The sequence below is a fragment of the Quercus suber genome, unplaced genomic scaffold, assembly GCF_002906115.3.
Source record: "Quercus suber isolate HL8 unplaced genomic scaffold, Cork oak 2.0 scaffold_54, whole genome shotgun sequence".
NCBI classification, from domain to species: domain Eukaryota; kingdom Viridiplantae; phylum Streptophyta; class Magnoliopsida; order Fagales; family Fagaceae; genus Quercus; species Quercus suber.
Window position 1 is genome coordinate 1039698 of NW_027069519.1, and position 15942 is coordinate 1055639.

The window sequence follows — 15942 nt, forward strand, 5'->3', positions numbered from 1 at the left end:
ATGATGCTATATAAGCATACCCATAGTGACAACTTAAAGAAAACGGATTTATATTCAGTAAAAATAAAATAAAAGAAGACAGTTTTAATTAATGATCACAATTTATGAGCCACCATATCTGACAGACACAACCTTTTCATAAACACCACCCTAGAGGATGGATCAAACAAACAAGAGAAACACAATATACTTAACAAAAATCTAGAGAAAAACCACTTCAAACTTTGAACACTAAAGCTTGACATTGACTGTTCATCCTTTGCTTTCTCAACCAACACAAGCGCAAAACAAAGCCGTCCTTTGTTTGTATTAGAAGAAGAAGCATCATCGCAAGCTTCTTTGTGGCCACGCGGAAAGACCAGAGTTGCACGACATCATCTATCTTGAGACCATTCGACTCCCGGACTTTGTTCCAAGTGGATCTCAATGCATACGTTGAACTCGTGTTGCCCGTATCCTTAGGCATGTCCCATTGAACCAAAACAACACGACCACTCTCAAGCATGGGATCGATGAATTGCACTCGTATTTCTTGCCCTGCTCTAAACTTCTCTTTCTCTTCCTCAGTCAAGAAATCTGTCCTCACTATTTGCCTCAATGGTATTGAAAACCGATTATTACCCTTAGTTATGTCAGTCTCGAAAAGCTTTTTCTGTATCACCAACAATTTGTCACGCCCACCCATTGCTTCGATCGCGTCCTGGAACTTTATGGCAGATCAGATGGTGGGTTTGGACCCGGTGGAATTGCAGTCTTGATTGGCAATCTTGATTTCCAAGATTGTTTCTTTTTCTTGGTTTCCAAACACCATTCATCTTGATCTCCCAATCTTACACTCTTTGAAACGGGCACAGCAGTGGTTGTGATCATGAAGGCTTTTTCTTGCTCCACAAGGATTGGCTTGTTTTTCTTGGTTTCCAACTCAAAACAACAGTCTTGATCATCATCATCATCACCCTGGTTTCCAAATCTTGATCGCTTGTTTCGAACAGGCACAGTCACAACAATAGGGGTTTCTTCTTCCACAGAGAGTGGCTTCTTGAGAGACTTTTCTTGGAAGAGCCTATGAAACTTGTGAAGTTTGTTTCTGGCTACGATTGTTGCCTCAACCAAGGCGTCAAATGGAGTGATCCAATTGGGAGCAATAGTATGGCCCTCCATAATCCATATCATGAATACCCATGCTCTCTAGCAAAGAAATATCTGTTTTCATCATTTTCTTCTTCTTCATCTCACAACTTTCCCTTCTTCTTTTAGTTGAACCCATAACTATAAAGAATAGTAAATACTAGAAAACACAGAGAGATTAAAAGAAAACAGTGATGGCTTTTTTGTTTTCTCAGGAACGAGAGAGCAATGTTTTGTTATGAGAATCAAGAGTTAACAACTAGCAATATATATAGAGGAAGAGAGCAATATTGGGTTGTAGCTACGAAGTATTTCCTAGTGAAACTCTGAATACAAAATTTCCTAATCCTTTTTGGCGAAGGAAAAGGATTTAAACTAAAACTCTACTAGTCTCGTGACCGTTGTTTTTCTAGGGTCGGTTGGATGGGATGTCAGATGTGATCCTTAGAGGACGACCGGCCGTTTTTATTAAAATTATTATTTTAAAGGGACAACAAAACACCGTTTTATAAATAGACTGCATGGTTAAGCTGAAATTGTTTAAGCAGTAAAAACGACAGGTCGTATAGAAACAACTTTAGTGCTCGCTGTATTGAAGATGAATGATGTGGGTACACACCATCTCTTTGTTGTTGAGTGGTAAGTGTTGTTGTTTGAGTTGGAGTTACTAATGATGTGGATTGTTCATTGGTAAGTGAAAGTGAAATAAAGAAGAGGAAATTCAAAATTATTTAGGGTCATTACAATTACAATTACAATACCATTTTTTTTTTTTTTTTGTGTATGTAAATTAATAGAACACATCCAAATATATCAATTTCATCTTTTATAAGGTATCCTGAATACGATGGAAACTTGATCTGCAAACGCATTCCAACTGATGTTGACATTCCTGGGGTTTATTTATCCTCCACAACAATAATTGTTATGTAAAATACATATACACGCATATATTTGTTTAACTGACACAGAATTATTGATTGAAGTATGATTAAGAATAGCCAAGAGCCTTGCAGCTCAACTGGTTAGTATCTCCTGGTATTTTAAATAAAAACATTCAAAGTTCAAATCCTCTCTCCCCATTTGTAATTATCAAATTATAATTAAAAAAAATAGAGTGATCCCAGTTGCATCTATTGAATATTATACAGAGATTAGTTCTCTGTTGTTGATTCTTCAATTGTTTTTGTAATCTAAATTCTAGCAATGGACTTGAGTCAAAATAACCATCACTTGGTAATATCTTAATTTTTGTTTATTGTGTTTCTCTCCTTTGGTATTACTCTTGCCAAAACTGATTGACTTCATTGTTGCTATTTTACCATTCATTTCACTAGTTTTCTCTCTCTTATTTTTGTTGTTTTTTGTTTAATTGGGACTGGACATATTTGGTTGCTATGATAGTTTGTGCAAACTTCAACTGATCATCATTTTTATTGTGCAGATTGAGACTGCTTTTCAGGTACCAACTAGTTTTACGCAGTCGGCCAGGGAGTTTTTAATCTACATATTGCTTTATTATATGTGAAATTTTTTGTATTCTATCAATTGGAAAAGATAACTGTTCCTTTCCGTTTTGTTATGCTGTTCTTTTCCTTGTCCAGTGTGCCCTCTTTATACCACCATCTATGGACAAAGGCGAATTTGAGTTACTACATTTGCGTGTTTCTTGAAGTAAGGTATTTTGATTCCATATGTACCAACTGTTTTGTTTTCAGAAATCTGTTATCTGCATTTGCCCATATTGCAACATCCAATTTTCTCATTCTTAATTAATGGATTTCAATTTCGAATGTATTTGTTATATTTGTTTTGCACTGCCTCCCATGGCAATGTCATTAATGATTATATTGGATAAACGAATTTAAAGAGAAGGATTTGTATTTCAATCTTTAGTTTAAATGACTTGAATAGTGTATTAGACAACAATTTTTATCTATGTATGAAATTTATCCAATTGAACCATTAATTTTATTTTAAAATTTTCAAGGCTAGTTCCAACATATAATTTTACTTTTAAATTTCCACATTTCAATAATGTAAACAGTAATCGTATTTGCAGTACAAAATATGAAATATGTTTATATTATGAAGGAAAAATTGATTAGTAGAAATAAGGCTTAAAATTTTTTTAAATCCCAATGGATGGAAAGAATGCTTAAACGAGGGATTGAGGTCTACATGTTTTCAGAAAAAGGGTCATTGAAGTTTGTAAGTCACAGTGATTGGGGCAAAATTTTAGGCCTAGAAGTTAGGAAAATTCATATTCAAGTTTCCAAAAATGAGCTTCACACGCACATATTTATTTTAAATTAGATTAGGATAGAATTTCTATCTTGTAAAATAAATAAAAAGCTAAGAAGTATTTGTTGCTAGCGATTATAAATTTGAGGGCTACTCACTTAGGCATTTTTCTTTCCCTCATTTTGACCGGTTTATTTTTCTAAACTTTGCACTACCTTTTGCTTTGAATTTAATTATTGTAAGTTTTTTCAGCTAAGCATATGCCCCAACTCAGGAGGCACCAAAAGTGAAAAGAGCGTGCCTAACATGGTCCCTTGTTTTACGTACATGGCGCACACCTAATTTTTTTTCTTTTTTCTTTTTGAGAAACAGGCCAAACCGGCCAGGCTATTTTATTGCTAGAAAATCATAAATAAAATGCTCATGAATGTCAGGAGGATCAGATTCCAACCAAACTAAAACAAGAAAAAAAAAAATCTCCCTCTCTGAGCTAGAGTATGAGCCAAACTATTGCCTTGCCGACGTGTGTGAGAGACAGAAAAAAATTTTAGAGAACTAGCTGAAAACATAATGTCTTTATTCAAATGACCCACTAAAAGGTGGCGGAAAAACTTATTTTTAATTGCCAAGATCGAAGTTTCAGAATCTCCTTCAAAGATAGAACTGCCCCAAAACAAGCTCTTGAAGAAAGGTGGCTGCTCTTCGCGCTGCAATTGTTTCCAGAACAACAATAGACGATGGCAGAGGGATGATCTCGGATAATGCCGCCAGAGCTTCACCCAAGGAGTTTCGAACAACGACTCCGATACCTGCTACATCCAAGTCTTCAAAAATAGCACCGTCAAAAAGGGTTTTTAGAGTGCTCAGGTTAGGCGGTTTCCAGATAGTTTGTTTTGGTGGTTGCATGATGACAGGTTTGCCACGGAGCTGCTGAAATTCCTAAAGGTAATACTGTGCCAAGTCTGAGAGTTTATCCCGCCGCATCACTGCCTCTTTAACTTGGCTTTTGTTTCGACGTGTCCATAAAAACCAACAAATTGTGATGAATAGCTCTACTCCTCGTGAGTTTTGTAACGCCAACCTGAAAAGATCAACAAAAGATAATAATAAGGGCGACACAGCTCGCAACTCCTCAAAACATTTTCCCCGAACCAAGCCGATATTTTCACAACTCTAGAGAGCATGAAACACAGTTTCGAGCTCTTTATTGCAGCTAGAATAGGTGGGTGATTGAACAACCTTTCGCTTCACTAGATTATCTAAAGTCGAGAGAGAATTTGTGCAAGCTCGCCATGCAAAAGTTTTTATTTTGTTTGGGACTTTTAGTTTCCACAGACCAGTCCAAAATTTTTTGTTTTCCCCAAAGTCTGAAACCGAAGCCAGCTCACTATTTTCCATTTCTCGAAGAAGTTGGTAGCTCGTCTTAACTAAATAATTCCCATCCCTTGTCTTTGGCCACATTAAAATGTCTTCTTAAGGGGTGATACATACAAGGATCGATTTTATTTTCTGAGCTTCAAAAGGCAGAAAATATTTATCTATCAACACCCAATTCCACCAACTCGAATTTTCCACAAAGAGGTCAGCGACCACCGCGTCTGCTAGTATATTCGAGATTGAGGAAGAGATCTTACCCGAACCTGCACCTGGCAGCCAACAATCAGAATATATATGGGTAGTAAGCCCATTATAGATTCTCCACCTGGCCCCTACAGCCACTACTTTACGAGCACTCAAAATACTGCGCCATCCATAGGAGCCCGACTTGACTTAAGCTAAAAAAATGTCACCTGAAGTGATAAGTCAAAAATGAATTGACCCCTTGTGATGAAACTAATTGATTAATTAGTCAAGTTTATTAATTAATTAAATTAACATGCAAACGCGTGGTAGCACAAACAAATCACCAATTAAACTAAGTATGCAACAGAAAATAAATTGACACGGTGATTTGTATACGAATGGGGAAAACCTACACAGCAAAAACTCCACTGGGTGATTTTAAGGTCACCACTCCTGAGAATCCGCTATTATCACAACAAGCGGTTACAAGTAAAGGAATCCTAGTACCTTATACCAACCTACAGTTGAACCCTTATCCCAATACCCAATTGGACTTGTTCTGTAGTAACAATCTCTCCTTGTAATGCACGGCTCCCAATACGTAACTAACCAATTAATGATGGAACCTATAGTACTTGTTCTTGTCTCTTTTTTTCGCTGGAGTACTGATTGGTTTTGGCCATTGCAAGGAGGGATCGTCCCTTATCTACATAAGGACCTGCTTAATTGGCATTATTAGAAGAGCAAAGTTAGTGAACTTTGGCTTCCTGTTCGGAAGTTCCTTCTTTTTCCCTATACTTAGCCCGACACTTCGCGTCTCTTTCTTCTTATCGTGATTACTGGTTGTTCCTTCATCTTTCTTCCTTTTTTCTTTCATTTCTTTTGCGAGCACTGCGTCTTCTACTTTCATGTACTTTTGAGCTTTTCAAAGCAACTCCGCGACTATTTTTGGTGGACTTTTAGTGATTAAGAATAAGAAATCCTCGAGCAACAACCTTGCTTGGAAAGTTATTAGGATGACTTGATCTTCAGCTTCGTCTACCTGCAGGAGGTCCTTATTGAATCGGGTAACATACTGTTTTAGTGATTTTCTTTCTACTTGTTGAATGTTGAGAAGATGGCCAGTTGGCTTTTTGTGTCTTTGCCTCCTTATGAAATGACGAACAAAACCCTAGCTAAATTGTTTGAAATCTGCAATAGTTCCTAGGGGTATCTTGCTGAACCATACTCTGGCTGCTCCCTTCAGTGTTGCTGGGAATGCCTTACACATCACCTTGTCTAGGGTCATTTGCAATAGCATCAGTGTCTTGAATGATTCAATGTGATCCAAGGAATTCTTGGAACCATCATACAACTCCAACTGTGGTAGACAAAATTTCAGTGGGAGGGTACAGTTCAGTACTTCAGTAGTAAATGGTGAGTCCGTCCTTTGAAACATCCCATTCAAATTCTTCCCGCCTTTGTCCTTCATGGAACTTTTTAACTCGTCCATCTCCTTCCTTATGTTGCGAAACTCATTCTCCATCCTAGAAGAATCTTCTCTTGAGGTCCTGTCTTGCCTGTTGGCTTGAGAGCTTGATTCTTCTTCATTCTGGTTTTCGCCTCTTCGCTGATGTTCTACATTTTGGGATTTCATTGTCTTTCACAGCTCTTCATTCTACCGAGTCAGCTCTTCCACATTAGACAAGAGGGCCTGGATATGTTGTTGTTGCATAACTTCTTGCTGTTGTGCGATTTCTTATTCCATCTCATACTTCAAGGAACTCTTTTGTCACTGGGAAAGATGGCTTGAATGATTAGCGTCCCCACAGACGAGACCAAACTAATGATGCAAAAAATCAGTAGTTGAGCTCCTCGTCGTAGCGGATGGACGAAGCTGTGATTGAGGTCGTCTTTGTTGAAGGAGAACCTGTAAAATGAACTAGATGGAAGAGTAACACACCAATGTGGCGTTAGCCAAACCTCCTCCAATGCTTAAGTTAGTAAGGGAGAAAGATTTTAGAGAGAAATAGACTAAAGAGTGATTTTCATAGAGTATTTTTGTGTATCTTTTACTTCTGTTGCTTTTTCTTTTATAGTTGTATGCCTCATTAACGAGCAATGAATCGTTGTATTTATGCTCAACGACTAGTGCATTACAAAATCCTTATCTAAAGTTCACAGCTCATCCTGTGACCGTTGCTTCGTCCATTACGCTTTGTCATCAATAAGCGAAATAAGTGTGTGGCATCGTCTCTTGGTTAATGTTGGGTTCGGCTTAATGACGATGGTAAATTTCTGACTCGTCACCTATGATACACTTGAATGGCATTTTATAGAAAATACACTAAGTTTCTTTCAAATTCCAGATCATCTAGCCAAGCTTATTATGAACATGGTTCGCTCAACTAAATTCAATGTAATAGAGAATGGAATTAACCTCCTAGAATTTGTTCCTTCTAGGGGAATTCGACAAGGCGCCCCATTATCTCCTTATCTTTTTATTTTATACCTTGAATGGCTCTCTATCATGTTAGAAGAAGCTACTTGAAACCATTTAATTATCCCTATTTTGTTTCGGAAACAAGTAAAAATATCTCATTTGTTTTTTGTAGATTATATTTTTGTATTCACTAAAGCAACTCATTCTTGTTGTCTTCATCTCAAAGACATTCTAGATAAATTTTGTAGTTGCTCTGGCCAATTGATTAGCACACCTAAATCCAAATTATTCTTTTCATCTAATCAGGCACAAGGAAAAAGATTGTAAATTTGGTATTTTAAGTATATCCACTACAAACCAAATAGGAACATACTTAGGTACCCCCATTTTTATATCAAGAAGAGCTCATACCAATTTTTTATTGATGAAACTAGAAATAAGATTGAAGGAGGGCAAACCAGGTACTTATATATAGCTAGGAGAGTTAACATTGATTAAATCCACAACAAATACATTTCCTATTTATTCCATGCAAACTACTTTTACTTCTTGAAAAAACTTGTAAAGAAATAGATAGATTAAATCGAAGTTTTTTTGTGGGAAAATTCTACCCATCACTCCACGTGTCATACAATATCTTGGGCAGTGATCCAAAAAACCCAAAACTGGAGGATTTGGTATTGTTACCACTAGACATAGGAACCTAGCTCTACTTATGAACCAAGCCTAGCATTTATGAACAAATCCAGCCTCCCCATAGGCCAAACTCCTTAAAGCCAAGTATTTTCCTAATAACACCCTAATGGATACCCACTCCTTTAGAAATTCATCTCATATTTGGAAAGCTTTTTATATAGGTGGTAAATGGCTATTTAAAGGTGTGACATGGCTAATGGGGGATGGATACCTTATAAATGTATGGCGTGATAATTGAATACCAAGGGGACCTCTTAAGTACCGTATTAAGGCCTGATGGTCCTTTATCCCATGCAGAAGACAAAATTAAAGTAGAATTCATGCATCTGGAAGGTGCATTGAATCTAGAATCCTTAACCATTCAACTACCTAACTAAATCAATTAACTTATTAGAGGTATTCCTTTGGCACAATACCATATCCAACTAGAAAAATTGATTTAGCCAAATAGTAATGGCCAGTTTACTGTGAAAGAAGCACCCAAATTCATATACGCACATTAATTAAGAGATTCAAATTGATAAAAGTCAATGGAATTGGATATGAAAAATCCCATATCCACAAAAAATCAAATTTTTATATGGAAATGCACCCATAACAGATTACCAACACGTTCCTCTATTGCTCACCACCAACATGGTATTGGTCCTGAGTGTCTCTAATGTCTAAATCTTGAAAACACTTTACATGTCATTTGAGACTACCCCTGGGAAATGGAATTTTGTATTGCTCTCCTGGGACAACAAGAAATATCTTTTTTCCATAAATCACTGGTAGAATGGTTACACAAAAATCTAACTAATATATCGCCTCGCTGTTTTCAAATGATGCCTTGGAATATTCTAATTTCTTATGGAATTTGGCAACTTTGGCTATCTAGGAATAATAGGATATTCAATCCTCCTTCTGAAACACTAAACCAGCTAATGCACAAAACTTTACATTTAGCTGCATAATTTTATCATCTTGCATATAATAGAAAAACAAAAGGAACAAAAGTCACTAAAATAATATCTTGGCGTCCTCCACAACCCCCTTTTGTTGCTTTAAATACATATGGTAGTTCCAAAAATAACCCTGGTAAAGCAAGAGGTGGAGCTATATTAGGAGACAGTCAAGAAAGATGGATAAAAGGTTTCTCAATTCACATAGACACTGCCTCAAATAATATTGCAGAAATATGAGCTGTTAAATATGATTTAAAAATAGCTTGGGATTTAGGATATAAACATATAAACCTAGAAATTGACTCACAAATTCTCCTCAATTGGCTAACAACATATGCTGTTCTGGCACCAGAACTTTCTATTTTGATTTTGGATTGCAAGATGTTGCTCGAACAAGAATGGATCATCCTTCCACGTCATGTCTTCCATGAAGCAAATGGCATGGCAGATAATAAAGAGGGGACAAGAGCACCGGCCAATGCAATTTCAAAGAATATAATAAATGTACAAAAAAAATTTTATGTAAAATATATGTGTGTGATATTTTGCAACTGGGCACTCCTCACAATTGCCCAATGGACAATATTTGTAACAGTGCTCCTTAGTTAATAAATAAATCTTCTTTCTTTTTTTTTCTTTTTTTTTAAACAATTATTATGCTTTCTGATGCTATATTTTGGTTTACTTATTTTTCATTTGCTTGATCTAATTAAAGTTTCTATATGTGTTGTGAGGTTGTGATCTATATGTCTTTGTGACTTTAATTTATCTGAATGTCTCCAACTTTATATTGACCTCACTATATGCACACCGACTGGTCATCAACAATGGTACTCAGATCTTCTGCATCACATGTGATATTTTTGAAGTTGAGTGGTGTAATTTTTATTTTTTCGAACCCATTTTTGGTTGTAGTGTTGAGGCTCATCTTGTGTAATTCGCATTAGCTTTGCACTAGTTCTTAGTATTGGACAGTTAGTCACATTGCTTATTTTTTACCTTGCAGCATGCTCAAGATCCAATGAAAAATAGCAATTCAAATAAGGAATCAGAGGAAGATAGAGATGAATCTGATGAAGAAAGTGAGGAAGAACCCTCCAAGAAAAATGTAAATTTACCTACTCTATAGTTGTGTGTTTCTATATATTCGTGTTTTGGTTGAATGATACTGATGAAATATGCAGTGATGACATAAGACAACTTGAGGATATTTTTTGGCTGAAGTGCCATGCTTGGAGTTACCAAATCGAAGCTACATGGTCCATGAATACATGCATGTGTAGTTTACCAATAAATTAAAAAAAAAAACAAAAAAAAAAACAATAGTTAGGGATATTTTGCTTAATTTTATTTATTCAATCAGCTAGAATAATCATCTTAGGGCATACCATTTAAAAAGTTGATATAAGTGCTTAAGCTCTATAATATCAACTTTCATCGTAGACATGTTAGTCTTCAAATATAGCTTTTGTCCTTATTAATGCTCAAACTCCTTAACTTCTGGAACAAAAAATTGATGTGGAAATGGCGGATGCTATGTCACCAAAGACCAAGTAGACTGATTCAAAATCTGAGAAGAAAAATGTAATTGACTATTATGCCTGTGGCCTGCCCTCTAAAACAGACAAATAGATTGTGTTACCCCACAGGGCCACAATAGCCATGTTCAAAATTAAATTAAATGAACACTATGAAACTTTTATTACTTTGGTTTGACTTGACTCATTTATAGCCTTAAAGAAGTGTTTATGGTTTAATAGGAAACCCAAAGAAAGGAACCAAGTCTTTCAACCGACTTTTGGTTCATACCTTCTCCACTAGACATTGAAAATCATGAGAAGTTTCGGTTGTTTAATGGAAAATCACAAATACTCACCTAAATCGGTAGGTCCCTAAATTTTCAAAATATCACAAATAACCAAGTTGAGTTAAGTAAGCCAAATATTAAAAGATCAAAATTGGTTCTTTTCTTTTTTTAACAAACATGATCCAAGTGTTCACCGCCAAACTAAATTATATGTTCTAGATTATATTCTTATCAAACAACTTAGGTTTTATCATGAGTCACTTGATTAAGTTAATCTTTCAGTATTTATAGTATACAACAAGACTAAAAATTTTCATCCCTTCACAAATCCATATTAATAATTAATAAGTAAATTATAGTTAAAATTATTTTATTTAAATTAATTAGATAAAATGATTTTAGTTTATAGACTTACACAAATTAAATTCACCAAAATTATATTGTTAAAAATCACAAACAATAATATGATATCACATGAAGTTATTATAATCTTACATAATACAATCTCAAATCTATATAAGTATTTTTCTTTTAATACATATAAATATATTATATTATATTTACCTAATTGAGTCTCATACTAACAAGTTTGTTCACAAACACATTATATTGGAGCATTTTAATATTAAGATAAATTAATTAAATAATAAGCTAATAACTTGAATGGAAAAATTAAAGTTTTATATGATTAATGAGTCTTAAGTAAGAAGTTAGCAATTTAGTAAAATAAAATAAAATAAAAAATTTGATAGGATATTTAGTAAAATAATTGAATTCATATTAAAAAGGAAAAAAAGAGTCCCTTTTTTAAAATAGTAGTCATATAGTGGGGAAAGAGAAGGGGAGGTGGGGCTATATTAATTTTGCAAGGAACATCAGGAGACGTTGCTGCATAGTCTTTGGCTGTGTGATCAAGCTCAATTTGTGTGGAAATCTAATCCGGGTTTTGCTACTTTGTTCCAGAAACCGTATCAGTCTTTTATTGACTTGCTTGAGGCGGTGATGCAGAAGGGTATGAAGAAATGAAAGAATTGGGAAAACTGAATTACTTCATTAATTTAGCTTATGACTATATATATACATGATTATGTCCACTGAGACTGAAACAGAGAGCTTAACAAACTAATCCAACTGCCTAACAACCAATCTCACGTGTGACCAAACTAATCTACTCACGTGTGAACACTAATAACAGATCCAAAAATAAAACTAAACTACAAGTCGTATTATTTACAATTCAAAACAGCTACTGAACGACAAGAGCATCAGATATGGCTTCTTGAACTTCAGCTATGCATGTTGAACCTTGTTGCTTCTGCTCTAATTGCTTGCCTTGATCTTGATACTCCCCCTCAAGATGGACTCCAGGTGGATAAATGTTAATAAGACCCATCTTGGACAAAAGCTCTGAAAATTGTTTGTGACTCAGAGCCTTAGTGAGTAAGTCTGCCAATTGGGACTGTGTTCTGACATGGATGAGCTTGATAACTCTCTCCAACACCTTATTCCTCACAACATGGCAGTCAATTTCTATATGCTTCGTTCGCTCATGAAATACAGGATTGGAACCTATGTGGAGAGCTACTTGGCTGTCACAAAACAGCAATGCTTCTCTATTGTGATTGACTTGAAGATCCTTCAACAAATAGAGAATCCAAACAATTTCACAAGTTGAAACAGCCATTGCCCTATACTCCGCTTCTGCTGAGGATCTGGAAACAGTGGATTGTTTCTTTGATTTCCATGAAACCAATGATTCTCCAATGAATATACAATATCCAGTAATAGACCTTCTGGTATCCGGACATGAAGCCCAATCAGAATCTGTAAATCCTTTTACATGCAACTCTGAACTTGCTGAAAAGAAAATCCCTTTACCAGGTTCACTCTTTGAGTATTGCAAAACCTTAAGTGCTACCTCAAGATGTGGTTTTCTTGGTTTAGCCATAAATTGGCTTAGTTTATGAATTGCAAATGTGATATCAGGCCTAGTAATGCTTAGGTACAGCAACCTTCCCACCAATCTTCTATACTGCCCTGGATCATCAAGCAATAAGCCTTCATGTTTGCTAAGCTTTAGATTCAGATCCATAGGAATTTTGGCAGGTTTGCAACCAAGAAGTCCTGCATCCTCCAAAATCTCAAGTGCATATTTCCTTTGACACAAAGAGATTCCTTTGGCTGTTCTAGCTACCTCCAAACCAAGAAAATATCTCAATGCACCTAAATCCTTCAACTTGAATTTCTGATTCAGCATCACCTTAAACTGATCAACTTGCTCTTTGTCATTGCTTGCTATAAGAACATCATCAACATAGACTAATAAAACAATGAAAGAAGCTCCTTGTTTCCTGGTAAAGAGTGAATAATCTGCTTTAGATTGAATGAAGCCAAGCTGAATTAGTGTGGTTGAGAATTTAGAGAACCACTGTCTTGATGCCTGTTTAAGACCATAAATGGACTTGTTTAACCTGCACACAAGCTGTTCCCCCTTGCTGTGAAAGCCAGGTGAAAGAGCCATATATACTTCTTCATATAAATCACCATGAAGAAAAGCATTATTTACATCAAGTTGGCTAAGAAACCAGCCCTTCACAGCAGCTGCTACCAGAACACATTTCATAGAAACCATCTTAGCAACAGGGCTGAATGTCTCAAGGTAATCTAAACCCTCCTTTTGGGTAAAACCCTTTGCAACCAACCTAGCTTTATACCTTTCAACAGCTCCATCAGCCTTATACTTAATCCTATATACCCATTTGCACCCAATAGGATGTTTATCATGAGGCAAAGGAGTGATAGTCCAAGTATTGTTTGCTTCTAAGGCTGCAATTTCAGCATCCATGGCATCTTGCCACTTAATATCAGACACTACTTGTGAAAAATGTTTAGGTTCTGTGGTGGTACAAATGGAGCAACAAAAGGATTTGTAGGTGGAAGATAAATTGTCATAAGAGAGGTAAGATGAAAGAGGATAGGAAGTACCTGATTGGAGCTGATTGGAATGTGATGCTGATGAAACTTGGTTACAATGATAAGCCTTAAGATAGGATGGAGGTTTAGGCACCCTATTAGACCTTCTAGGAACATCAGTGGGTTCAGCTGGAGTAACAAAAATAGCATGCTCAAGTATGTCAAGAACAACATGATCAAGAGCATCAGGAAAAGCTTGATCATCTGTGTCAAGATCATGATGTATTTGTACAATGGAATCAGTATGACAAAAGAGATAGGATCAAGAAAAGCTGGAGAAATGGAAGGAAAACTAGGCAAAGGAATTAAGGCAAAAGGAGGAAGGGAAGTGTGTGAGGCAAAAGGGAAAACCTTTTCATGAAAAATTTATTTCTCTAGAAATAAAAATGGAATAAGATTGAAGATCAAGCAGTTTGTAACCTTTGATATTAAAAGGATACCCTAAGAAAACTGACTTCCTAGCCCGAGGAGTGAACTTGTGTTTATTTGGAGTAACATCAATGGCAAAACAAAGGCAGCCGAAAGTTCTGAGATGAGAATAAGAAGGAACTTGATTGAAAAGGACCTCATATGGGGACTTATGTTGCAGAAAAGGAGCAGGAAGTCTATTGATCAAATAGACAGCTGTGAGAATGCAATCTCCCCAGAAAACAAGAGGAATGTTGGACTGAATTTGTAGGGCCCTAGTTGTTGCCAAAATATGCTGGTGTTTCCTCTCCACAACTGAATTTTGTTGTGGAGTGTAAACACAGCTTTGTTGATGAATAATGCCTTTAGAATTGTAGAAATCAAGCATGTTAAACTCTAAGGCATTATCAGTTCTGATGGACTTAATTGTGGTTTGAAACTGAGTATGTACCATATTGTAAAATGAAACAATCAAAGGCCTAACTTCTGATTTTGCTTTCATAAGGAAAACCCAAGTAGCTCTTGATGCATCATCTACAATGGTAAGAAAATATCTATGTCCAGCAGTGGTGGGAATGGAAAAAGGTCCCCAAACATCCATATGAACAAGATCAAAAGATTGAACAGCTCTTTTATTATCAAAGGGAAAGGGTAGTCTCTTTTGCTTTGCCAAAGGACATACAACACAGTCTTTAGTACAACAATTTTGCAAGAAAGGAAAAAGATGACCTAAAGAATGAAGTTTATTATCAGATGAATGTCCTAATCTAGAATGCCATAGAGAATACAAATTGGCAGAAGAAACAGAAGAAGAAAAAGCAATAGAAGAGCTAAACTTATTCTTGAGAAGAAAATCATCAAAAGACTTGGAAACTGTGGAAAGGCTAAAACCTTGTAACAAATAGAGTCCATCATGCATTCTGCCCATTCCAATCATGTTCCAAAGGGGCTGAGAATGAGTTAAGGCACTGACAGAGATCAAATTAAATGAAAAAGAAGGCACACACAGGACATTTGTGAGGGTAATGTGTGAAGAAAGTTTAAGTGTACCAACATGAGTCACAAGAGCAGCCTCTCCATTAGGTAATTCAACCACAGAATTAGAAATTGCAGTAAAAGAAGTCAACAAATGCATTGAACAAACTATGTGATCTGTAGCACCAGTATTTATAACCCAAGTTTCAACACCAAAAGCTTTTCTATTCATAACCTTAGCAGAAAAGACTGAATGTGGTGAAGAAATAGTACCTGCTACTGCATTGGATGGCAAAGATGTAGCATTAACCATATGAGGTTCTAGAACTAATGAAGTGTGATGAACTCCAATCAAAGACAGAAGTTGTTGATACTGATCAGGGGTAAATGTAGGTGCTTTAGCAGTGGCAACATAAGTAGAATCAACAATTGGAGCTAAGCATTGACCCTGAAACTGATTTGCAATTGATGAAACTTGATAAGCCATCATATTTCTGTTCTTAAATTTGTAACCCGGTGGGAAACCATGCAGCTTGTAGCACTTATCCACAGTGTGACCCAACTTTCCACAGTGAGTGCATAAAGGCCTTTCCTTTCCTTTTGGATTGTTGCCTGAGCTCTTGGTGGCCAAAACAGTAGACTCAACTCTAACAGAATTGACAACTGATTTCTGCATTTCCTCTTGGATGAACAAAGAATGGGCCTTGTTAACAGAAGGCAATGGATCCATAAGAAAAATTTGTGTTCTAACTTGAGAAAACACATCGTTAACTCCCATA

At 36.0% G+C, this 15942-nt stretch overlaps 1 protein-coding gene across 1 annotated transcript; it reads right to left on the reverse strand.

The window, feature by feature from the left end:
- Positions 1-217: 217 nt before the first annotated feature.
- Positions 218-685, reverse strand: LOC112010812 (B3 domain-containing protein At3g25182). Its single transcript, XM_024043181.1, has one exon. The coding sequence runs from the start codon at positions 683-685 to the stop codon at positions 218-220; it is 468 nt and encodes a 155-aa protein (XP_023898949.1).
- Between the last annotated feature and the right edge of the window lie 15257 nt (positions 686-15942).

Bases quoted from the DNA above. Each gene is read 5' to 3' on its own strand.
- LOC112010812 (XM_024043181.1), bottom strand. From the start codon at position 685: ATGGGTGGGCGTGACAAATTGTTGGTGATACAGAAAAAGCTTTTCGAG.